This window comes from Rattus rattus, chromosome 3 (assembly GCF_011064425.1).
Source record: "Rattus rattus isolate New Zealand chromosome 3, Rrattus_CSIRO_v1, whole genome shotgun sequence".
Lineage (NCBI taxonomy): Eukaryota > Metazoa > Chordata > Mammalia > Rodentia > Muridae > Rattus > Rattus rattus.
Window position 1 is genome coordinate 6,730,785 of NC_046156.1, and position 25,928 is coordinate 6,756,712.

At 42.7% G+C, this 25,928-nt stretch overlaps 1 protein-coding gene across 1 annotated transcript in view; it reads right to left on the reverse strand.

The window, feature by feature from the left end:
• The window catches only part of Erich3 (glutamate rich 3), a 94,997-nt gene that overhangs the window by 36,473 nt on the left and 32,596 nt on the right, over window positions 1–25,928 (reverse strand). Inside the window, exons 4-9 of the mRNA XM_032896544.1 lie at window positions 22,993–23,064; window positions 21,362–21,490; window positions 16,536–16,694; window positions 12,332–12,547; window positions 7,938–8,118; window positions 1,043–1,229 (exon numbers count right to left, since the gene is read on the reverse strand). Of these exons, the coding sequence (XP_032752435.1) occupies window positions 1,043–1,229; window positions 7,938–8,118; window positions 12,332–12,547; window positions 16,536–16,694; window positions 21,362–21,490; window positions 22,993–23,064 (944 nt within the window). The remainder of the gene's footprint in view (window positions 1–1,042; window positions 1,230–7,937; window positions 8,119–12,331; window positions 12,548–16,535; window positions 16,695–21,361; window positions 21,491–22,992; window positions 23,065–25,928) is intronic.

The window sequence follows — 25,928 nt, forward strand, 5'->3', positions numbered from 1 at the left end:
TCTGAACCCAACTGGCTAGTCATCATGAATTCTGTCATTTGAGTTATCTCACAGAAATCTAAACCTTCCTGTGTCTAAAACTAAACCTGTTCTTCCGCCCCTCCAAACTGCATCTTCTACCACTAATCCTAAATGCATGTTGAACATACATCTTTCCGGTTGTGCAGGACAAACCTCTTTGGTCCTGAGTTTGGTTTCGTTTTTGGCGTGAGGAGGAGTGAAGCAGCAACTGACCATGGGTTCTGTGAGCAGAGCAGAACTTGGGTGTCCACCTCTACATGTCCTCTTTGAGACAAGGTCTCTCAACTGAACTGCAAGCTCACCGTTTTAGAGGCTGGCTGGCTGGCTATCAAACTCTTGGGCTCTGCTTGTCTCTGCCTCCTAACGCTGGGATTCCAGACACATGAATCCATGTTTGAACTTTGTGTGTGTGCTGGGGATCTGAATGTGGGTCACTCATTTGCACAGCAAATACTCTTACCCACTGGACCATCTTCTCGGGCCCTAGGACAAAAATGTCTGAGTCACCTTTGACTCTATTTTTCAAATGTAGGCCTGGATCCAACCCGTGCAGCCATATCCCAAAATACACACACACACACACACACACACACACACACACACACACACACAAAGAAAAGAGAAAAAGAGAGAGAGAGACAGAGACAGAGACAGAGAGAAAGGGAGACAGAGACAGAGACAGAGGGGAGAGAGAAGGCAGAGGAGGAGGAAAAGGAAGGCACACTACACGGTTATGGGGTATTAGACTCGGGCCATTACCAAGAATAAGAAGAAAGAAATGATGAAAATTTGGTCCCTTTCCCCACAGAGATAGAAGTTAAGGCAGTGTGAGGTAAGAGACAGATGAGAAGCAAGACAGAATTCAAAGTTCCACCACGTTTATCTCGTCTATCTAAGGCACTGGGACTCTGGTTTACATCTTATAAGGTTGAATGTACTGATTAGTTTTCTCCAAGAACTGTGCAGAGAAAAGTATGTGTGAAGGAAAACACCCTCTCTAGCCAAGGGCGTGCTTTCATACCTGTAGCAAGGAGATGCCTTCTCCACACACACAAACCCGAAGTAGCCTCTCTTGCCTCCCAAGCGGGAGCTCCTGCGGTGCTTGAACTCACAGCAGGAGCTGATCCTGTTCACCTGAATCCCATTCAGATAGAAGGTGAGGCTGAAGGGGTAGCCGTGGTGACGCTTGGAGATAAACTGAAAGGTGTCTGGAATTCAAATACAGACATCCCTGAGCAGGACTGGCTTCATAAGCATGTCTTATTAACCACACTTGTTTCTTTCCTTTTCAAAAAGAATACATTATGCTACAGAAAATACTTTTTTGTCTGAAAACTTTTTCCAGTACTGAGGGTGGAAACCAGGATCTCACACGAGCTGGACCATCACAGCGTGACTTACCTCAGTTAGTCAAGTGTTTCCCTGTGAATGAAAGAGCCTAGACTGGACCCTCAGAAACTGTCTTATAGCAAGAGCCAAGGGTACACAACACCTTCTGCCCTTCCCCCCACACACACACTACAGGCCTTCACACACTATTACATTTCAACTGTACCATCGAGCAGTCTAATTACGATGCTTATATTGGTGAGAGTTATTTCAACTCCAAGCTGAGCTGATGGCCGTTTGCCTTTGAGATTCTTTTTCTCCCTTCCTTCTTAAGCACGTTACCAAGAGATTAAGGATTGATGTTTGTGATGCAATCTTAATCATTCCAAATCTTTACAATTCTCTAATAAAGTCCCGCCCAAGAGATGCTCAACAGAGTGACCCAGACTTCTGCTTCACGTGACACTTCCAGGAGCCCTTCAAGAGGTTCCACATCTCTGCCATGCGCTTATCACCTATCACAGCTCTTAGTACAATCTGCTAAAATATGGTTGCACTGGGGGTTTCAAATTTTTAACGTGCAATGGAACCATTTGGGGGACTTATTAAAGCCAGACTGCCGATCCTTTTCAAAGAGTATCTTGCTCCAAGGTGTTGTGGTAGAACTGGGGACAAATTCTGTGCTTTTGTTTCTTTTTGTTTGTTTGTTTGTTTGTTTTAACCGCACTTCTGGCTTCCAGCCGCTCTTGTTGCAGGGTCTCGCTCACACCTCAGAACCCCAGTTCAGATGTTTGCTGTGCAGCACATTTGTAAAACCGTGAGGCAATGCTAGTTTAGTGTCTTGTTTCCTTCACAGTGGTGGGAGGTCCTGGATAATCGATCAGTGAGTCATTATTTTAACCTCTTCCTGCTCAGTTCTTGAGTGTCCGTGAGGAGGCAACAGCGAGCTCTGGAAACTTTGTAAATCAAATGCAACTTGTCTTTTAAGAATTAGACCTACTGGAAAAGTCTTATCCTGTCCATCTCAGTATCCAGGACGAGAGTTAAACTAAGGAAGAGGTGGGCCTCTGGAAAGGCTGAGGCACAATGGGATCAAAAGGGCACCGGTCTTAATGACAAACAGACTCTTCAGTCAGAGGCTAGGAAGACAATCCAAACTCTACAGACTGACTCTGAGTCTACATAACTGTAGTTCGCTCTTCTGTGGCTTGTTCCTTTGAACTCCAAGAGTACCACCAGGAAAAGATACTCTCAGGAAAACACAGGGAAGGGCTGGAGAGGCAGCTCAGAAGTGGAGGGTGCTTGCTGCTGTTACAGAGGACTAGAGTTCAGTGTCCAGTATGCACCAGGTGGCTCACGACAATCTGGAACTCCAGCTCCAGGGTATCCAATACCTTCTGGCCTCTCTGGGCACGTCCACACATGTGTAAACACACACATGGAGACACAGACATAGACACATAAAATAAAATAAATATTTGAGGAAAGAAAATTTAGGGAGGTGACACAGCCAGGGAATGAACTACCAGGCATGGTACACCTCCATCCCCTGCCATGTATGTGTTTCTAGAGAGCCTTCCTGATATTAGCGACTTGAGTCTTTGAAGGTTTCCAAAGTTAATGAACAAGATTTGGCGTCCCCTGCCTTGATCTCTGTCTGTTCTGTAATTCTATCTCTTAAAATAGGGTGATTTCTCCCACTTCCGACTTGGTGGCTTCTTGGTGGAGTCGTCGGAGGAATGCAGAACAGAGAGCATGGAGTTTGAGTCCCTGTCCTCATCCTTCACGGAGGAACGCTTCACATCTTTAACTTGGGTATGACAGAGATGGGAGGTCCCAGTCTACCCACACCACAATGCATGACATAATACGTGACTTGATGTGTGACATAAGAAAGAGCTTTAGTTGAAGTTCAGAAAGCAGAGATGTTTGCTGTGCATGGATGATGAGTATCATTGGGATACTAAAGGAAAAGACAAATACTGTGAATGGGTAGATAGACGATAGATACAGAGAAAGAAACACTTGTATGCATAAGAAGTCTGTTTGTTTAAGAATCTATCATTCAACCACAGAGGAATAATTGATCTGCTGGTTTATGAAGTAAGGGCATCAAATCCTCTTCCTTAAACATGTCTTTAGAAATTGATAACTTAAAGGGGGCAGCATTTAATTTGTGAAAAACTCAAACTTCATAAGAATGCAGAAAAAATCTGTGGACTTCTGCCTGGGCCTTCCCACACCTGCTGTGTTCTCTTCACTAATGCTCCAAGTGGGTACAGAATGGAAAAACACCCCGAAGCTTCCGGTCCGTGAAATCAGCCATAATTTGGTGCAGAAGGCAATGAACCCCTAACCTGTGGCATTTCGACTAATAAGAAGCTCTCTCTAAGAGGTCACACGGAAGGTCAGAGGATCCTGGAAACTGGAGCCTTAATTAGTAAATCAACACCCAGACTTTAACGGGAAACCATGGACAATGGGGCTATCACAGCCATCTTCCACAGCTCACGAGCAGACTAAGTTTTCAGGAAGCAACCTGGGTCTCGGCAGACTTACTAATCTCAGCCTACCTGCCTCTTTAGCTAGGCACAGACCATACAAGAAAGCCTGTTTCGATTTCAGGAACATCATTAAGGAAGAGGAAGGTATTCTGGCTGTTGGTTTTCCCAGATCCAATATGCGACGTTCTCACAAAAAAGTAAACACACATACAGAGAGGAGACCACGCAGAGCCAGACACAGACACTTCAGGGACAACATTGTCACCAGCAGAGGACTGGCCCTTCTGAAGAGTCAAAACTGGACAGAATCAGGGAAGGCTTACAGGCTAGAGCTCTGCAAGGAACACCATCCGAGATTGTCTTCGTTTCAGATGTCTGTCCTCCAGACATAGAAGATAACCTGCCGTTGTTAACACCATGATCAAGAGACATTTATCTTCTCAGCCCTGGGAGACTAACGCTCAGCAAACAGATCAAGTAGCAGAGGGGCTGAGCCTCTGACAGGTCATTGGTGAACATTTGATATCAGACACCACCCTCAGAACTGGAAACTTCACGAGCTGAAGCAAGGTTCTGGAGTTGAGAGTTCACATTGACTCCAAATACTCCCGTACCCCTAAGCACACACTGTAGAAAAGTCAGAACCCAAAGTTCATAGTACGTAATCCGTGGCGATACATGTAAAGAAACAGGAAGTTGGAGCCCACGCAGAGGGAAAGGGGCAAACCAAACCATTCTAACAATCTAGTGAGGAGAAATTATGTGGTGCTTATCTCAGTTCTTGACAACATCTGGGATCAACTGAAACCCAGGGTGCTGGGCAGGCCTGTGGGGGACTTTCCTAGTCAGGTTATTTAAAGCAGGAAGATTCGCCCTAAATCTGAACAGCACCTGCTGGTGGCAGCCCAGATAAAAGACTTGGAAAGAGGAAGTTTGGCCTCCTGTCTGCTTGGTGACTCTCTCTCTCCCTGGTAAGTCCACCCAGCCTGTGGCTGAGACACAAACATATTAGAACCAACTTCCGGATTCCAGAACAGACTGAAGACCTGCATCTCTCCAGGAAACCAGACTGGGACTGAGGAGACGTTCAATCTCATAGAAAGAACTCCTTTCCAGACTTTCAACCATTGTTGGACTACCCAGATCACAGCCTGTAAGCCATTCCAATAAGTATCTAATACATACATACATACATACATACATACATACATACATATATACATACATACATACGTATATACCAATTCTGCTCCCTAAGACAGATTACAATGTGAGCACACAAACATGCTACAATATATCCTTGTAGGCACTACTATTATTACTACATTGATTGTATTACAATATATTAATACAATATATTATTAATATTATTGACATTTGTATCCCCATCTGGAGATCGTTCTCTGGAGCGCGGATGTAATCATTTTTACGGCAGGTTCCGCATTCAGCAAAATAAAGCAGCTGCTGATTCAACAGGTCAGCAGAAGAGAGAGAAGGCTGTGAGCAAGCAGAGACGGCCATGATGGTAAGCCTGAAGTGTTAGCACAAGAGCATTCCCAAATTTCACACAATCCCTGAACACCATTAGCTCACACACAGAGAATGGGTGGATATCATGACATTTTCATTTATAGCTTGATAAATCTACCTTTAAAAAAATCAAGATGAATATCAGATGAGAGAAGAAGTAAAGGACAGTTAGATGATGTCAGAATACAGTGGAGAGCTTCTACTCTAAGTTTAGATAGACTCCCAATACAGCTATTGAGAGAAACCCCAGCAAAAGTTATGCAAAAAGGCAGAGACACAACTGGACTCATGGCTGAGTGGGATTTGTGTTTAAGGGGGAGAGAAGAGAGATCATCGGGGGCCAAGTAAACATCCCAGGAAGAGGACCCTCTATTTGGGAAAGAGGCTCATTATAGGGAGGAAGAGGCACGTTGGGAAGAGAAAGGAGGCCCCTAAGAAAATGGGGTCAAGAGGAGGAGACTATTAGAAGGCCAGAAAAATCAACTACAGCTTCTTTGCCCCACATGAGCCCACAGGCTAAAGCCTCTTTTGTTTGAAAGGATACATATGGCAAGTCAAAGCGCCTGGAAGATACTGCAGTCTTTAGGAGAAGTAAATACAGCCAGCTCTCCGTGGGTGCATTAAAGCAGCCTACTGTGGCCCGGACTCCATTAATCTAACTACAGGAAGCAGGGGGAATTGCTTTGGGACTAAAAGGATGCTCTAAGCCCCATTCTTCCATAATTTTGTTGTTATTCTTAATTTGTAAGAAGCAAGAAAAATTAGCAACTGCCACATCTTTAAAAGCGAGTGAGCTATTCCAAAAGCATAAAGGCTTTTATTTACTCTCCACGGAAACCTTAGACCTATTCTCATTTCACAGAATCACACAGCACTGAAGATCTTTGGTAGCCTGGATAAATCACTCTAGTTGCTGCACCTCGTGGTAGCCCCCTAACAAAGCCACTCTTCAGTCTCGAAGGGCTCTCTCCTACTGATCAAGGTAAGCAGAGACCACAACACAGAGGGGAGAGAATCCAGGACTTAAGTCTCCATTCCAAGCTGTTGTTTAAGATTACTCAGTGTCTCCACACAGAGACCCAGGCTCAGTGTGTATACAAAGTAACCCTTGCCCAGCAGCAGCCTCCTCAGTCAGCTTTCGGTCTGCATCCTTGGTCCACCCAGTGTGTTGTTTTCTAGACTACCCAGCCAGGGTAAGACTGCATTTGTGAAAGTCTCGTTCTCCACTAAATGGCTATTCTGTATCCATGCTGTGTGATACAGAACCCAGCAAATTGTCTAAACATAGACATCTAAACATGAGCATTCTACTTTTACATGATAGCTACTTTCATTGATCCTCATAAATTAACACCCAGACAACATACTTTTAAAAAAATTAATTTGTGTCCGAGCTGCTTGGGTTAAGAGAAGGGTGTGTGCCTCTTTTCCTACAAGCAAAGCTCATTGGAATTCACACCTTTCCCTTTAGGAAAAGGTTGGCACTTTGGCTGCTGAGAGCTGAGGTAGCATTGAACCATACATAGATCCCCCCTCCCCACCAGGCCAAAGTTACAGGGATACCCTTCAAGAGACACACCAGCTCAGGGTCCCCTCCCCTCCCTCATCTACCAAGAGGTGGGAAGGAACTCTGTGACTGAGAAATGCCAGAGTAAATTCCCACGTTTCCACAACTTTGTAAAAATGGTACCAGTTCCCAACAAACTGAGAACCGTGATTTATTTCACTTCAACTTAAAGCTAATGTTCCCACATCTGGTTTGCTTTTGGGAGGCTCAGACCATGTAATCCCCAAATCTTTCGTTATCTAGTAGAGTCACTCTGGCGAAAGAAACTTCAAAGGAAAATAAAATAATTTTATGTTGTTCTGACGAACTCTTTTTCTCAGCTTCTCAGTAGATTTTCTAAATAGCTATGGAAACTAATGGAGCTTCCTAAAGAGACTTTCCTATGCAAACGAGAAAAGAAAGCTTCTTTTCATTGCTGCCCCAATAAACAATATAGAAGAAACACTACAGTGCACTATAAATAAAAACACCTTATACTGACAAATATGGACTTAGAATCGAAGGGAAGTGCAAATTACTGAAACGGGCATTTAAACAATGTGTTGCATCAAGTTGTTTAGGTGTGACCCATGGCGGAATCTATTGAACCTTCGATTCTGCCTCCGTATATGCTAACAAACTGTCCGTCTGTGATGTTTCCCTTATGATAGCCCATCATACCATTCACGGTGGCAAACCAGTTAACTGGCAGTGTTTGAAACAGCCTACTTCTGAGTCGTTTAAGGATCACATATCTCTGTCTCGAAATCAATCTGTTACCAGGTTAAATCACTCCACACTCCTCCTCCTTCAATCTGCAAGAGCAACCGCTGGCTGCTCCAGTTTCAATCAAGGAGCTGTGGATCTGGATCTACTCTGAGACAGCTGGTTTACAATTCCCTCGACGTGCATAATTTCACTAAGTGGTTAAAGTCATTTTGATATTATGTCAACAGCAGCTCATCTGGAGCGTCAACCCAAGCGCCTTCCCCCGTGTTCGTCTATACCTTTCTCAAGCAGTTTCCCTTTGTAGACACAAAGGTTCTCTCCTCCACAGTGCTGTTGATAAATCTTGATTTCATCTCGGAAGTCTATGTCGTCGTAAGATACGTGCACATTTTTACCAAAATAGACCATCGTGATAACTGCATTGCTATGTGGTGCTGTTTTATAAATCCTTCCTGGATCCTAGAAGAGATGAAACAGGGACACAGAGACTAAGTGTCTTCCCACGAGACTTCCTGCCCCCACGTGGCTTTACGAAATACAAAGGGCAGAGAGACCCAATTCTAAGCACCTTATAACAAAGCCACTGTATACAGTGCCCAAGAATCGAAGGTGTTACAAAATACATTCCTCTCCAGGTCTATAACAAGCAGATTTTTGGCTCTGAGTTTTGTAAATGATAAAGATTTTAACAAAATATTTCCCACTTTAAATTCTTTCTCTTCTCTCTTTGCCAAGAAGGGAGTGCTTTTGACCCTTTTCTGCTAGTTTTCAAACAAAAATTCAAACAAATGAACTGAATGAATGTTAATATTTTGTTTGGAGTTGATATTGATCGTGGCAGAGTGACCGTTTTGAGGTGACCCATCTCATCTTTACAAGTGAGCAAAGGCAACAGACCCTTTCTTAGCCTATTACCTCTGAGAGATGTGTAGATGCATGGACTCCTTCTGACATCCCTGCAAGGATAGGTGATCATGTATGTCAAGTGCCTGGGATTACCATGTAGAAGTCTAATTGGTTTCTCTGTTTAGGAAAAAAACAAACAGCTGACCAATTACAAGAGTTGAGAGAAAATAAATTAATCACTTTTGAGTTTGAGTATTACAAAAACGGGTCAGCTTGCTGGGATGCATACTTGAGATGGGGTTAATGAGTTCTGACCTTGTGGGTCATTTATTTAACTTAATTTGCTTCGTCTCTAGGAAATTGTTGTGTCTTCTTTTATGGTTATTGTCTGCATGGTATGCTAAGCTCCATAGTCTAAGGACTACTAAATAACATATCTTAGTATTGCCTTTAAACATATTTTTTTAATATTCTGCTAAAAGTTCACAGAGCACATGTACAAGAACAATCAAATGAAGAAAAGACAGTATGTGGTTTGGAGGTAAGTATATTTCCTGAGTAGATGATATAAAACCATGAAATAAGCATGGGCCAGCTCAAACTAGTAATTCTGACTGGCTTGCCAGAGGAGGGGGAGAAGTCTGGGAGATGGGTAGAACCAAGACTTTGCTCATCAATGAATAAAAAAGTGTAACTTCTTACAACGATGTCCCTGTACCTTGGGCTCTATTGACCTGGAAAGGATCGACTGTCAAACCACATGGGAAGATGACATATCTCAACAGAAAAGTAAGCGTCGAGGTTGATGTCATGGTGATGCTCAGACTGAGGGGTGCAGATAAAACAAAGAGGAGAGGGAAGAGAAAAAGCCCGAGAAGATGTGTGTTGGAAGACGAGCAAAGCTTTCAAGAAAAGGGAAGTAGGAATGTGCTGAGGCTAAGCTCATTAACAGAGCAGATATCCAGACTGAATTAAACACAAACCATCAACTTCCTACATTAGCACACTTAAAGCCCAGACTTCATGCCTAAAAACTCAAAAGGCTAAAAGTAATAAAATGCATATGAATAATACATATATAATTATACATATATGAATAATATATATTCTTTCTTTATGTATTACAGAAAGAATATTTTAACACAGAAAGTAATGAGTAGTGTGAAAGATTATTCTTCAGTGATACAGAATTTCATCACGAGAGCCAAATAGTCCTAAACATAGACTCCAGAAGGTTCTGGACTTTCACAAATGAAACCCTAAACATTCACAAGAAGCTAACAAACTCACAGTTGACAGAGTGTGAATCATCAGTAGATTCAGTAACCGAGAGACCAAGCAATGTTTCTAACATATCTAATGACATAAGGCAATTTGTTACACACTAATAATGCTGAGTATCAATTGGCCTCCACTCCTCAGTCAGAAAGCACTTCAATAAAAACCAATCGGTGAGAGAAGGTATTATAATTATAAATGTGTGCTCAAAACACAGATACAGTCAACTTCATAACATAACACCACTTGATGTAAAACCAAACATTAACCCTAACGTAGTGACAATAATTTCAATACCTCATTCTCACCAGTAGACAGGTCATCTAAAGAGAGAAACATCGGAGTTAAATGACATCACAAATCAAGTGGACCCGAAAGACATCTATAGAACATTCCATCCAAACACTAAACAAGACACATTCTTCTTAGCAGCCCATAAAAACTTTCTCCAAGATTGGCCACGTACTGGGATCCAAAGGAAGTCTCAATGAATACAGGAAAATTAAATTAGCCTATTCTATTTGACCACAAAGGAACTAACCATATCAACAACCATATAAACTATAGAAAGTACATAAGAGACCCAAACACATGGAGACTAATCACATACTACAGAATGATTATCAGGTCACTGGAAAAATCAAAAATAAAATTAAAAAATTCTCTAGAATTGGGTACATGAAACACATACAGCAAGCCAAAAATCTATTGGACACATTTGAGACAGTCTTAAGAAAAACGTGAATAGTGTCAACTGCCTATGTCAAAAGACTTGCGATATTTCATTAACTTAAGGACACACCTTAAGGCCCTGGAAAAAACAAGGGAAAAAAAAAATCTAAAAAAGTAATAAACAGGAAGACATGACCAAAATCAGTGAAATAAAGAGTCAAAAGCCACAAAGAGTCAATGAAACCGGTTCTTCGAAGAGAAAAACAAGGTCGTAAAGATCCTAAAGGAAAACATTGCAGCAGACACCAGTGAAATTCTGGGAACAGTAAAGCAAGATGAGTTACGTACATTAGCATCCTTGTATCCAAGGCTCATGGGCACGTTGAGGAAGAGGAAGCAGAAACAGTGTAAGAGACAGAGGTTGGGGAAGAGAGCTGTGAAGAGCTGACTTCGGGACTTGACATGGCTGCTACACACAACAGCTATGGTGGCTGATGTCTACTGCAGCATGGGCTGGGGAAGAGCTCCTGCAGCTCAGCCCCAGACTGACAGGCTTTCTGCAGATGGTGGCTGTTTAGGGATGGACGGTCACTTCAGGGGAGGGATGTTGGCAATGGTAGGTTGTCCACACCCCAGTGTGGCCCTACACTCATTTGTAAATGACCAGCACTAAAAGACTCGGGGATATTAATGATGATGATGATGATGATGATGATGATGATGATGATGATGATGATGATGATGATGATGATGATGATGATGATAGGCATGAAGGTGGGAGCAGACGTCTGTTGGTGGATTTCAGAGACAGTTGGAGACAGGTAGTTGAGAGTAGGAAACTACCTGTGAAATCTTCGAGGAATAAATTTTTAGACATGTAAAAGGAAAGAGGAAAATGGTCTAAGGTGCTGTCCACATAGAAAGGACTGGACCACTCTATCTAAAGCCTGCAATCTGTCAAGAAGCAGAGATTACATGACAAGGTTGAAGAGGCAAACTGGGGAAGGAAAGATCAGGTCAAGATCAGGCACAGAGGCCAAACAAGTTTTCAGGGAAGAGACAGGCTCTGCCAGAGACAGCAGGGAACTGAGGAAAATCAGAGTAAAGGGAGGGAATTTGAAAAAGCAAGAAAACACTTCCTGGCCTTTTAGAAGTTTAGAGGTACTGGGGTGAGATACGGACAGACAGGGCTTGAGAAGGGTGTCCTGGGAGGAGTGAGAAGATACAGAGGGGTATGTTTTGGGAACTTCGCTACTTGTTCACTGGGGAAACATCACCCCACTCTCTGCTAAGAGTCTCAGGAGGTACATTTAATAAATGTGGTTTTCTGTTGCATTATGAAAAAGAAGAGAGTTTCTTTGCTCTCCTGGACGGAGGCTATGTAAAGTTCATCTAGGCTTACATGAGTGTGCCGTAATAATGCTTTGGGACATGTGTGTGACAAACCACAGTATTTTCAAAGAACAGGGAAAAAGTAGGTAGCCAATGTTCGCTAATTTTCAATAAACCATTAAAACTAAAATTTGGTTCATATAACACTCTAGCTGTGCTTAGGTTCATGAATTTTCATGAATTAAATGGGAAGATACTCTGAATGATCGACTTAAGGGAAATGAAGTTGGAGTCTTATCTAAAATCTGAGTACCAGAGCTCACGAGTAATCGGTCATCACTTAGGGTGATTGAGTTGTTTTCCTAATTACTCAGATGTTCCCTTTGACTCTTGTGTTTTTTACAGGTGTACTTATGCTATTTTTTTTTTTGCAATGCATTTTTGTACCTGGTTCTAGAAAATTCTCCTGCTGCAGATCTAGAACTCAGCTGGTGTGACGTCACTAATATTTACAGGAATAAAAGAACATTTTGACCATAATCACCTTGGTGAAGAGAGGCTCTAGGCCATGGGGAGCCGTGATGGGACGCAGTCTCTTCCTCCTCCAAGCCTCCAACCTGTTCTCCCTAAAGCTCTTTGCTTGGGGCTGGGGTGTCGGGGGAACAGGTATCTGGTAACTGTTAATGTGTGGAAGTTGGTAGAGATCCTCCTTCTGGGAATTGTCCATGTAGTTCCTGAATTTCATCATGGCCTTCTTGCCCTGTAATTACACATCATGACGTAAGACCCAACGACACACAAGCAGAGCCCCACTGCAAGCCAAATCAAAGTCAAGTTTGGATGATTGTCACAAACCCAGCTGAGAACAATGCACCAACCTGAAATGCATGCTCTCGTGCTTTGAGAATCAGTTTGTGTCTATTGCAAATTCAATAAGCACATATTCCTAACCTTGTGTGAATATGGTTTTAATAGAAAATTTAGAGACAGTTAAGTTAGTTGATTTCGTACTGGAAGGTCTGCAGGGTTGGAGCCTGAGATGGTGTTGGCCAGTGCACTGGGCACTAGGGACATTCTGACTGCACATCCCCCCAGAGGTTTGCACAGACAGGAGAGGCAAGGCTGTGATCAAAGGCCAGTGAGTGGGCTTGCTTGAAATCTTCAAACTCTGGGAAGGACAATCAAAACTATTGAAATCTCAAAGAGAACACTGTCTGACCTAGACATCCTGCAATAAATCCTATATACATAACTGCACAAGTTATTAGTACTCTGCCATAAATGTGCATTTGGGCATACAGAAATACATGTGTAAGTGTGTATATATATAAAAGATGTGTAAATTCAGCTGAGCCATAAAAACTCTAGCACCCTAAAAATCTGTAAGTAGAAAAATGGTTCATTAAATTTGCTTTGATTCTTTACTTACATTGTACATTCTCACCAGGGTATGGAAATATGGGTATTCTTACATAATAGCACAGGCAGTATTCCTTTTAAGTAATTTACAGGTAGAGTTTGATTTAAAAAGCAATAACAAACAGAAAATTTTAAATATTAATTTACCCTTGGGATATATGTCTATTTTGCTTGAGAGTTTAATCAACATAGCTTACCTAAGTCATTTAAAATCTTTAGAAGTATAACCAAAAATATTTATCCAGCTAGATTTGAGCCTAAACATTTTGACAAATTGATTATTTTTGTGTATCTGAAGGAAATTTCTAAATTTTAAGATACTTGGATGTCTTTTATCCATTTAACACGAACTTACCTTTAAACATCTCTATACTCATAAAATATAAATTGACATTACATTTTTTGTATTTACAACTAATTTTTAACCAGTTTAGTCTATATTTTGAGATGCTTAATAATAAAAGCTTTAGAAAAAGCTCTCCAAAGGGCACTAGTGACTAAGTCAATAAAAGCACATTAAATAAAAGCATGTATAGCTCAAATCTTGAATAAAACCAACACTTTTGTGTAGGCAGACTCTACTGTTCAGTTATTAAATAATATTGAGTAATCTTACTTTGTTTTTAATTTATTTTTCCAATAGACTGAACCTAGAACATCAAAACCAAAATTAAATGAACATAATAAAAATGTTAAAATTAATCTGGGACATTGGAAATTTGAACAATTTTAATTGCTTTTAAAAAATAAATAGCAAAACTGGGTATCAGCTATGTGTCCTGTTTTGGAAATGATTTTAATAACATTCTTAAAAATAATATTTTTTTTATTTTTAACTGATCGTATATCAGCTAAGTTTCTAAACAATACATATAATTATACTGTACTTTTAAGTTCGTAAGCATTTAAACTGTGCTGTATTATGTAGTTTTTCTCACTTGTTCACTACCATAAATACGACAGCTCAAAGTGGACTTAACTCTGCCTTTGTGATTATGTGTACGTTCCTGGGGTAGAGTCTTACAGGTTAAGATAGTAGTAGACCATCAGGCAGGGCCTTGAAGACACTGGTGCTGATGTCTCCCGACGAGAGAGACTTCCTCTGAATATTTGAAAATGTTGCCACGTAATTAGTTTTACTTAGTGGCGTCAAAACCAACCTGTTGTTGACTAGGTCACTTTTTCCAAAAGATGCTCACTCCAGCCGCTGTGACAAGTTCAACCCGGTCTTCTCTGAGGTCCTTCCAATCCTTTCACCTCTATCCTCTTCAGTCTTTCAGCAAAGCAAGAAGGTCGACCCTGGTGCTCACTACATACTTAGCAACACTAGAAACCACTGTCTTTCACAAGGAATTTGATAGCCAACTCTTTCACCATCAATGCCACTAATAAGAGCATGCCTTTTCATACTACATTTAGCTTACACATATTATACTGTAAGCTCCTATAAGTGACTTCTGTCATCCTTGGTAATCAATATCAATACTCGTTCTTACATCAGAACCCAGCCTGTCATACGTGCTCAAAATATTCATTGAATTTAGCTCATTGACTCAGTGACTTTCCTTCAGAAATAACCCATGCTCTCAAAACTTGTAAGCAGAAAGATGAGATTATATATTGGGTCACAATGTGCACATATAGGTAGGTATTCCTTGTAGACAGTGTCTCAGAGTAAGTTTGGAGGACAGTCATTGAAAGGTGAAAAGTTCAGTCCCTAGATGTCAGAGACTGTCATTTCCCTAGTGATGTTCTCACATCTAAGGAAAACAAAAGTTACTGAAACAGAACTCAGAACTTCAGAAGCTTGAAAAGAATGTAATCAACTGGGCAAACATTGAGAGGATCCATTTTAAGCACTGCCTATGGGGAAGGAAGCTCCACTCAGAAGGCTCTGAGTATGCCCAACCCTAATGGCAAAGCTAACCCCGGAGGACACAGAAGTTTTAGGCAAAGACCTGTGAGTTTTCTGGTACTTTTGGCAAGCCCATTCCTGAGATGAGATGGGCACCTCAGGAAGCCTTAACCTGATCCAGGAGCACAGCCTTGAGTCGTAGCCCCATTCTGATTCTGTGGTCACTAGGCAACCTTCTCATTATGAGTCTCTCTCCCAGGCAGCCCTGTCAACCAGGAAGAAAATGGTGTTGCTATAAGGTTTGACCCTTTGATAACTCTTGGTGGATTAAGTGTCCCTAATCAAGACATCCATTTTAGATTACATTCAAAGGATCTTGTTTGTGTATTATTTTGAATACTGTGAGACCTGGCTACTCCCGGACAGTGGCTGAAATGGCTTTCCAAGTATGGGGCCTTCAGACTGCACCCTAGATCTAAGACCTAGGAGCCTGCCTCAGTCTGAGAAGTTTCTCAAAAAAAAAAAAAAAAAAAAAAAAAAAAGGAGGGGGCATTACTTCCCAATTAACTTCTTTTGGTGTTTAAGAAGCTACCAGGAAATTAACCGAATAAGGTATGTAAAACGCTCCCACGAGCTAAAACCACATTCAATGGGCTGAGATGCCACAGTTGCCTCTGAATATTTAGTATGAAATCACTTCACATGCATGAAGGGCATGTGTCCGAGAGAGGGCCCAGTGTCTTAGGGCGCGTGAGTCGTATTTCATAGGAAGGAGTGGGGCACATTCATCCCTTCCGTGTAATGACAGTTATGCTCATGACACAAATTCCTAAACTAGCAAATGTTTCTGCAAATTCGAAACATAGTTTTTCCCCCCATGTTGGCAATGGCCTGGCCTCCTCCTCCCTGTTTAGGTAGATTCTGTTTTATGGTAGCCAACTCGTGCAAAGGTTACCTAACAAAGAAGCTCGAAAGGCAGGCAGTATCAGACTCCTAGGTTAATGACTTTGGCAGATTTATAGCCTTCCTTCTATAATTCAACCTCCAAGTAACTTCTCACACTGATGGGAGGGTCCCCACACAAATGCAGACCAGCTATGCAGAGCCCTGTTGTCTGGTTATCATGTGTTCAGATCTGCAAGGAGTCCACATAGGGCCATTTGGGTGGGAGGGGGGCAGTCGTGTGTGACTGGGGACAGAGCATCATTGTTTTCCATTTGGCCTTCTCATAGCGAGCTAAGCACTGCCTGTCATTGAAATTCCATCCCTTACAGATTCTGTATAATTACATGAAAAGTAGGCCTTCCAGTCTCAGCAACATACAGTTCATCATAAGTACATTGTAAGTGCTTGGTGAGCGTACAGTGTAAGTTTCATCACGTGGATGAAAATACGGCATCCTGAAAGCTTGGATAGTACATGATTTTGATCAATAATTTAAAAACAAATGTTTCTTAAGGAAAACAGCATTTACCGCAAGAGGAAATGGAGCTTCGCTTTCCAGCAATAAGGCTTTGGGTTTGGACCCTGAAGTTATCTTTGAACCATTCCTTGTTAGGCGACTACTGAGAAGAGGCTGCAGACGAACCGGAGGCTGCATATTTCCCGGGGCAGTATACGGTCGAGGGGCTGTCTAGATGATGATGGGGGGAAATTCCATTTAAATTAGTACCTTGACACGTTTCCAGAACTAATTAATAACCCAACAAATTGCCCAGAGTAATTAATGGTGCCTTTTTACTGAACAGATTAAACTTTAATTATATTCTTCCGTTATATACACCCTTCGACCCCAGAGTATTTGTTAAAACACACGGTGTTGAAGTTCTCTACATAACCAAATGCCACAGGGATGGAGCCTTCTAGACAAAAGGGACGGCCTCTATTAGAGTCCTATATTTTTGCTCATACTGTAAATTCTTCATTGTGCTGAATACGGACAAAGAATGGCTTTGCTCAATTAAATGTTAAGTTAAATAATGTCCTATTTCAGAGAACTGAAAGGGTATTATTGGAACAGACTTATTTCAGCTTCAATGTTTTCGATATAAAATCTACTCTGAATTCATTACGTAGCAAGGTTGGCACCCAGAGTAAAAGCAGACACCAGCAAAGGCAGGTGCTTAGCTATAATGTACTGCCAATTACGTATCTTCAACTGCTCCCTAAAAACGTAAGAAAACAAAATGAAACATTATAGCTGGCAACACTAGGTGCACTATAGCAAAACGGATGTTTCCACGCTGGGAGTCTGCCATTTCTTCTAGGTCTCCTGCCTACTGTCTATGTCTGAGGAACTCCGGGCCCTGGAAGTGATTTCTTAAAGAATGTACTAACCAACCTCAGGACTGCAATTAGGTTCTACCAAGGAGAGGAGTGACATCAGAGAAGGTGGGAGGATGAAAGGAGGATTATTCCCATAATCCTGCAGGGTAGAAATGGTTCTTACCACCTAAGTGTTCGTGTTTCTGTGGGAAAGCCCTTTCTAGCTAAGGGACTTACCTAGTGCTTCTAGAACCTAACCCTTCCCATCCAACCTCCTCTTCAACCGAGGGACTGTGGCTTCCCATTGTGCTGACCATAGCAGGCTTACCATCCCTAGTTGGCTTCTCTTCACCCTGCTGTAGCTTCCTAAATAGTTTCTTTATTAAACAACTTTGTAATTACTCTATTTGTAGGAGCCATCTGTTTCCTGCTGAGCCCCCAACAGAGACACTTTCCAATCAAGAATGTACTGCAGCGAATTCAAGAAGTACCAGTGTGGAACATTATAAGTGCCTCTGGGAGCATCAACAGAATATTGTAAGTTTAGTATAAAGATTAGCAATGCGTCAAAAGTGAGGGGGGGGAAGTGAAGCTTCGGCCCCATTGTCCTATTCTACTAAGACAGCAGAGAACATGCCAGGAATAGGGCAACGTGGTATGAGATAGATGGTCTATAAATGATTCATGAATAGAATTTTGTACATTGACTCTAAAGGGTGGTGAGCCACAAATATTCCATTCCGCAGAGGCGTGTATAAATAAACACATGAGATAAAAAAAATCTGGCAGCCAGAGACTCCTACCAAGAGCTTGCTCTCAGAGCATCTTGAGAAGCATGCGTACACACACTGCTAAAACTTTTGATTTCAACAGTTGGCAATACTGAACCTCCATCCTAGGCCAATTGAGGAGATAAAAGGTAATATGTAACATCCAGAGAGTCTACTAGTCAATCAGGCTGGTTAATGCCAGAGACCATGACTCAGAATGATGCTCTCGGAATAGTAACAGTGAACCAAGGAGCCTAAGAAAAACTAAGTTCTCAGGGAAGCAGGTAAAATTTTAGTGATAAGGAAGGTGATGATTTGAAAAATTCAAGTAAGAGCCAGTTCTGAGCCAGGGTCACAGAAGACCAGCAGAGACCACACTGCCCAATATCTGCTTTCCTTTCTTCTCCAGCAACAGAATTTTCATTTGTGACTATGGCTCGCACCAACAAAGGGTATGTTCCCCCCAGACTCCCAACAACTCTGAAGGAGATGTCCTCTCACTTGAGGCTAGTAAAATGTCAACAAAAGTAACTCATGCTACTTGCCGTTCACACTCATAGCAAAGGAAGGCACGTCCTTACTTTCCCGCTGACCCCTTCCCTCAGGCTGGAGCATCCACATGTTGATACACAGCCCTGGCTGCTGTGGATGAAGCAGACTCCCCAAGTTTGTGGATGAGTAACACAGAGGAGTCCAGGTATTTGATGACTTCATAGAGTCACCTAAGGCTCATGGGCATGGGCAAGGGTGGGGATGAAACCCCATAGGTAAGTCATTGTTACTTGGGTCTCTTATGGTTTGACTATGAGAGGCATCCCACTGGCTGTTTCAACACTTGGTCCAAAACTGGAGTTGCTCTTTTGGGAGTTTGTGGGTCCTTTGCTAGGTAGAGAGAGGCTGTCTGGAAGAAGATTCTCTCTGAAAGGCGGGCCTCAGTGTTTATAGAATACCCTGCTTCTCTCCCTGTCTCTGCTTCCTGTTCTGACAAGATGTGAGGAGAAGAGGCCCCTGCACCATAGCTTGCTGCTAGTCTTCTCCACAAAGTGGATTCTCTCTCCTCAAGCTATAAGCCAGGCAGACTCTTCTCCCGTAGTCATTTCTGGAAGTCATTTTGTCTCAGTAACAAGGAAAGTAATGAGTACAACCCTGCACCACAACAAACATGTGTGGATTAACTGGAGTTATGTACCAGTCAGAGAAAACGAGATAAGACTATAGAGAGATCTTAAAATCCACGTGCAGAAAACTAAACATTTCTCAGTGTTTAGACGCAAATCACCCAAAAGAGCTCTTGTGGACTCTACCAGACCCAACTTTCTTTTTAGGCTGTCTGATAACCCCAAACGTGAAGAGATCCAGGAGAGCAGGTTACTGCAAACGAGAACCCCATCTTTCCGTGGCTGTGCTCTGCATTCTACTTCTGGGCATTTGCATACAAATACCATCCAGCTAGATGGATGCAGCAGTCAAATGCTCAACTGATCACATTCATCTCTGAAAACAAATCTGTCCCATTAAGTAGCAGCTGTGAGACCCTAACTCTGGCGGCTCATATCAGAGGCCACCGTAAGCTTGCTGTGTTTTACAATGTGTAAATATACTTCTCTGTAATAAATATGGCACCGTCTTAATGTGCTCAAAGCTGTGCCAAAACGTGAGTTGAAATTGGCTACCTGGTAATTGCTCAGCCTAGCCAAGCTCTGCTAACTCTCGAGAGGATCAGAGCGGGTGAATTCCTCAAAGACGCGCAGAATCCAATGAGATGACTTCCCCCGGTTTTTATGGAGATAATGCAGCTAAAATGCTTGCGCAGTGTTTGAAACTTTAGCACAATTAGCATCAGAGTGCAGGAATGGGTACTGAAAGCTTCTCTTAGAGGAGTTCAGGAGAACTAGCCTCTTGCTCAAGGGTCAGGCTCTCGTACATAGTAGTGTAGCCTCTGATTTTTAAAGGACCCCCTCGCTTTTTGCACAGTGAACCACAGACTGGGGATTCATCTGGAAAACTGGGGGCGGGGGGGGGACGACATATGTTGGTTTTCCCTCTCTGAACCAGGTTGGAGGACAGAAAATAGAACTGTTTCCTTTGTTTCTTCCAGGGAAAGCTTGGGAGAGGCTAATGAATTGCTATTTAACAAAAACATATTTGAGTGTATACGTCTATATTCAAATCAGAGCTGGAGGAGGAAGAGGAGGAAAGGGAGAGGAAGAGGAAGAAGAGGAGGAGGAGGAAGAGGAAGGAGAGGAGGAGGAGGAAGAGGAAGGAGAGGAGGAGGAGGGAGAGGGAGAGGAGGAGGAGGAGGAGGAGGAAGAACAGCCCATAGAAGACTGAGGCTTTTTCAAAACTTGCGCTGTTGAGCCAGGACAGGTCAAGACAAGTTTACCTTTTGCAGAATGTTGAAGCTTAGTGCCGTAGGTGACAAACTTAGCTCAACTGTGTGTGAAGGCTTTGTAATCTCTCTACGAATATTGTATAACACAAATAAAAATGATCAGACTTGCAAGGAAAACTTATCCAGTCATGCACCCAGCCACGCAAACCAAGGGTAAAGATGTCACAGGAAGTTTGCCCACCCAACAAACATCTTTTTAAATCACTCCTGAACCTGTACTGTTTTAGAAAACCCTGCCTTCCTTCCAGCAAGTAACACCTCTGGGCCACGGCCACCTCATGCTAGGATGAAGTATCAGTGTGTGACTTCTTCAGATGGCATTTCAGTACATTTAATCATCTCAAAGTGGAAGCATCTACTTTTGATAAACATGCAGCCAGGCACTGCTGAATTTGTGCAGATAAAGGAATAGCAAGAATAATAACCAGATGTCAGAATAATACCCAGAAGACACAGTCAGGGGCTCAGTCCTGCCACATTGCAGGAGCTGAAGGGTAACTACTAAGAGAGATAACTTGAAGTCGTCATGTGTGATCTTAGATATGAGGATGAGTTTGCTCTTTTTTGTAGGCAAAATGGAGCCAGGGCTGGTATCTGGGCACCTACATAACCTCAGGTCATCTCTACTTCAGAAACTGGTGTGGCAGCTACAAGAACAGGGATTAGTCCACAGCAATTTTGATTGGAGTGGGGACTTGGAATGTTGACTTTTAGTATTGAGTAACAAGGAGGCTGTAGTTTCCAATTGCTTCCTTTCCCTGTGTTTTCGATTCTATAGGGTTGTACAGACATGCTTCCCACAGATCCTTCTTTCTCAGGTTAATGAGAAATCATAAATTAATTAGCTGGGACAGAGTGCTTAATAGGGCTCACCAGTGTTAATGGACTAGAACGTCCTTCCTCAGCCAGAACGCTATGGCCACGATTAGTCTTTGGGCCGGCTGGGGGATGGGGAGTCAGAATGGGCATGTTATCTTCAATAAATCGTCTTGTGTGTTCTCCCTGGAATGAGAAAAAAATTGTGAAGTTGATGAATATAGGTGATCTGGTGTTAGCTTAGTGCCTGACATGTATCCAACCATAATGAGAGATCAAAGCCCTCCCCACTAAGACTGCTACTCTGTATCCTGACACGGAAGTTAGCAATGTTTCTATAGCCCTGTTGGGGAAGGTGCTGTAGGTAGTAAGGGACACAAAGGAGTCATTCTAAGAGAACTTTCCACTTAACGATGTGTGTTGGGTCAACAAAATGTCCTTTGTACTTCACTACTAGAAGAGATTAAAGTTTTTGTTATAAAAACAGTAATTCAATGATACACTTAAGCCAAATGGTTCCTTTTACTAAATAGAGGGGACCTAAAACATGCCTTTGCCAATGGCTAATATGCAGTGAGCTTTGACAAGCAGTTGTCAGATGGGAGCAACTGGAGTGTCTATAGCATTTTCCCAGAACCCTCCTCTTCCCTTCTACCTACTGCCTCCCATCTGCCATTGTACAGGACAGACAGATCCCAGACACACAGCACACCCTGTTTTGGGTGCTGGAAATCAGGTCCAGTCATCCTTGCATCCACGTTCTGCTAAATAAATTACAGAAAGTGTAAGTTCATGATGTTGGGCATCGCCAGCCAAGCTGAATGAACCTGGAGCCTCTGCATCCCAGCTCCCCTGATCCTGAGAAGGGACCTGCCTCCTGTCATTCAACACTAGTAACAAGATTACCCTTTGTCTCTGATGAGATATCTTTGAGTCCATCAAACCAGAGTGGAAAATTTTACTCTCACAGGGCGGGTTGCCCTATGAACGCTTTACAAATGCTTATCAGTTTTCTGAGATGCGTTTTAGGCTCCACGTTTGTAATACTATAGCAAATTAAGAACAAGCAGCCCATGATTTCAAATAGCTCAAGAAATCAAATAAATCTGCCATCCTAAACTGAAACTTTTCAAACATGCCTAATTGAATCTCTCATCCCCTGATTCAAATTGATGTATTTCGTAAGTTCACTGCAAAGAGCAAAAATAGAGAACAACCAAGGGATTTAAAAATACCTAACACAAAATGTTAGATCTGTTCATGCTTCCTTCTACTAAGGAAGCTTGTTCCCACCATAATTTTCGAGGGTGACATTCGAATGAAAATGTGTGATTGTATAATTCTTCCGATGTTTTATTTTCCTTCAAGCTGGAACATTACCATCTCTCTTTATTTTCTTAAGACTCATGAATATCCTTTGGCCTCTGCCACAAGAAAACACAAAAGCCAGACATCGAATTTGACTATCTCCAAGTTTGTCTTTGAAAGTTTTCGCCTGGCCGGAATGCGCTTCTCGGGAGCAGTGCCTGTTTTCAGGATCTGTACTGAAGGCACTGAGAGCCAGGCTCCCTTGAATCGTTTGCTTGATCTCAGCTATGGGTGCTGTCCAAAAGTAGGGGCCTCCACGCTTTCCAGGATAACTGAGAGTTCGAAGGGTACCATGCTATTAAAAGGTAAAAAGAGTTTACCTTCAACCTCTGAATACGCTCTCTCCGAGCTAAGTCATCCAGCTTCCGTTTTATTTCCAGCTGGCGGTAGCGCTGTGGAGGATAGAACCGTGCTAGTTAGAGCCAAGAATATTTCAGAGGGAAATAATCCCAGCAGAGGTAGCTCTGTTTTCAATTACCCCTCTTGTCATTTAGAGGGAGAACCACCACCTGCCTAAGTGTGCAGGTGGGAATATCAACTGCCACCACTCTTTGGGAGGCCAATTACAAACACGTCTCAGCTAGAAAGTATTCGTGCCCTTTAACCATAAACTTTGTTCCCAAACTGAAGAGGAAAACTGAGTAATAGCTTTTAAGTGTTTGCACAAAAGGATACTATCTGAAAATATCTTTGACTAGTGCGATAGTGGTGTAAATTTGGGGGCAAAAAAATGGTTAAATGTTTGGCATATCCACGGGCTGGAACAGAACGTAATCATTTAAATAAAGATTCTAAAGATTTTGATTTCTTTTTAATGAAAAAGTAACATGGGAGGAAGCAAGATGCTGAATGCATAAGAATCCGGTGACGGGTGGGGCAGTTTGTGCGAGCGTCCCTGTAGGGAGGAACTGCTTCCTACCTCTCTAGTTCCAAGGCCATCATCACGTTTTATAATCAAAGACGCTGACGCATGCAGTCACAGGTTTGTGTCTTGGTCTCACTTCCTGCTTCCTGTTTGTTTACTCCAACCCATGTCCCCGTCACAGCCTAACATGATGATTTTCTTTCTTGTGTGCACAAAGGATGATTTTCTTTTTATTTATGCGTCTGTGGACGTGGTGGTGGAGGGGCTCCTTCTCGGACCTAGAGTTAGAGGCAGTCATGCGCAGTGTGGAGCGGGGGCTGGGAAATCAACTCTGGTCCTCTGCAGGGCAGCCAGTGGCTCATACCCGATGAACCGCATTTGAAATCCACCGTTCATTGTTCTTTGAGGAAGGGTCTTGGAACCTAGCTCAAGATGACCTGGAACTTAATACATGGCCCGGGTTGGCTTCAAAATTGTGGCAATCCTCCTGCCTAGGACTCCTGAATACTAAGATTATGGATGCATGCTACCATACTTGGCCATATCATGGTTTTATTGATGTATAAATGTGACCAGAAGATATTAAAAAGAAATGTAGAATAGCCATCTCTGAAAGTAGACTTTATGCAATTATTTTTGCTTTATGATTTGTCTGGTTTCCAATTATTTTCATATATAATAGTTGGCGACTTAAAATATACCTAAATAAAAATGGTCTTCCAGTTAGACTTGAAATCAGCCAGTGGTTTTGTTGTTTCATTGTTCCTTCCGGGGGAAAACCTTTTCTCTGATCTTGGTCCCTGACGATTCAGTCACTCCCGTCCTGGGTGTCATCAATCATCTCTTGACTCTTCTCTTCTTCTCCCCCCTTGCTCTGATCTTTTACCCATTCAGCAACACACTTTCTTATATTAACTATCAATCTGGTTCCAACTTCCATTTGTCCCCAGATCTCTGCAGTCAGTGGCTAGGGTCCTCTTCACTGTGGCTGAAACTCTCTCCCCAAGCCCTCCAGTGCCACAGCCTCCTGGGTCCAGACCCCTTTGGAGCCGTTCTGCATCTGGTACAGGGGGCTCAAGCCCCTGACTCCCTCACAGCATTCTCTCAGGCCTGTTCCTCACCAGCGATGGGTTTCTATTCCCATATTCCTGTTCTTCCTTCCTGTGTTCCTCCTCATTCAGCCTCTAAAGCTCTCTCCATCTCCCCTGCTTGTGAGACAGCGACTTCTATACAGCTTTCTCCTCCTCTGCTGTCCACATAGACAGCTGCTTCTCCTGTCCTCTCTCTGGCCTTGTTAGCTGGACCCAGCAATCTAATGGACCTCCCACCTCCAATCTTTTCCAGACCATCAATCTATCCTCTGCATCTCCAGCAGCAACATCTCAAATGACTCTGCTCATAACTCCCCTGCTGTGAAAACATGGGTCACCTCAGCACCCACACCACACCCTGCCTTGGGAATGCAAGACTTTCTAGAAACAAAGTTTCAATTTTTCAAATACTGTCACTTCCTCCTGCCAAGCAGCACCCCCTGAGTGGTCTTTGGGCTTTCTTTCCATAGGCAGGATCCTGCCTATGACGATCCTCTGGAATTCCTCTCCTGAGCGCCTCTTCCTTTCCAGGTGTGTTTCCCAGAAGCAGGAGCCCTGAAGCCCTCAGGACACCTCCTTGTTTGCAGGATCCAGTTTGTCACTTCCTCTTCTATGTAGTCGCTGTGCAGAATTGCAGTAAACAGTGTCTTGCAGCCACAGGACAGGGTCCCCTCTTGGCACATAGTGAGTCAGCTCTTGGCACACAGTGAGTCAGGTATTGTTGCATGAGTGAATGCATGAGCACCTACAGCAATGTCAGGAAAAACTATAGCGGTTTCAAGTGAACGGGAGGCCCCGTGCCAACCTGGAGACAATACTAGTTGTCCTGGTATATTAACCAAGTGGGTATGTCCTCTGAAACATTGTTAGTGGCTGAATAGTTTCTGATTTCACTGTTTTTTTTAGGGTTATGGATATCTGTAGACTCTAATGGTTAAATACTTTTTTTTCTTAATGGAAAACTTTATTTTCACTGATAATGTCACTATAACATAATTTCATAGCAGACCTGTGCAAAAGATCCCTCATCACAAATGTCATCAAGAGATTTCACATACTTTCCGGCAGGACGTGTAACTCTGGGCCCCCAGTGTTGACACCCAACATTTTACCCCTTTATCTACTAGGAAAGAGAGTCAAGACATCATAACACAAGAACGAAGTCGCATGAAGCAGTGTGAGCTCTGCCTTCTGAGACACTCGCTGCCTCTGAACAGTCAACACAGTAACCACGTCTTCGCCTCCATGTGCCGTATGGGTCTTTGCTGTACTTATCTCTTCAGCGTGGTAATGTGGAGGT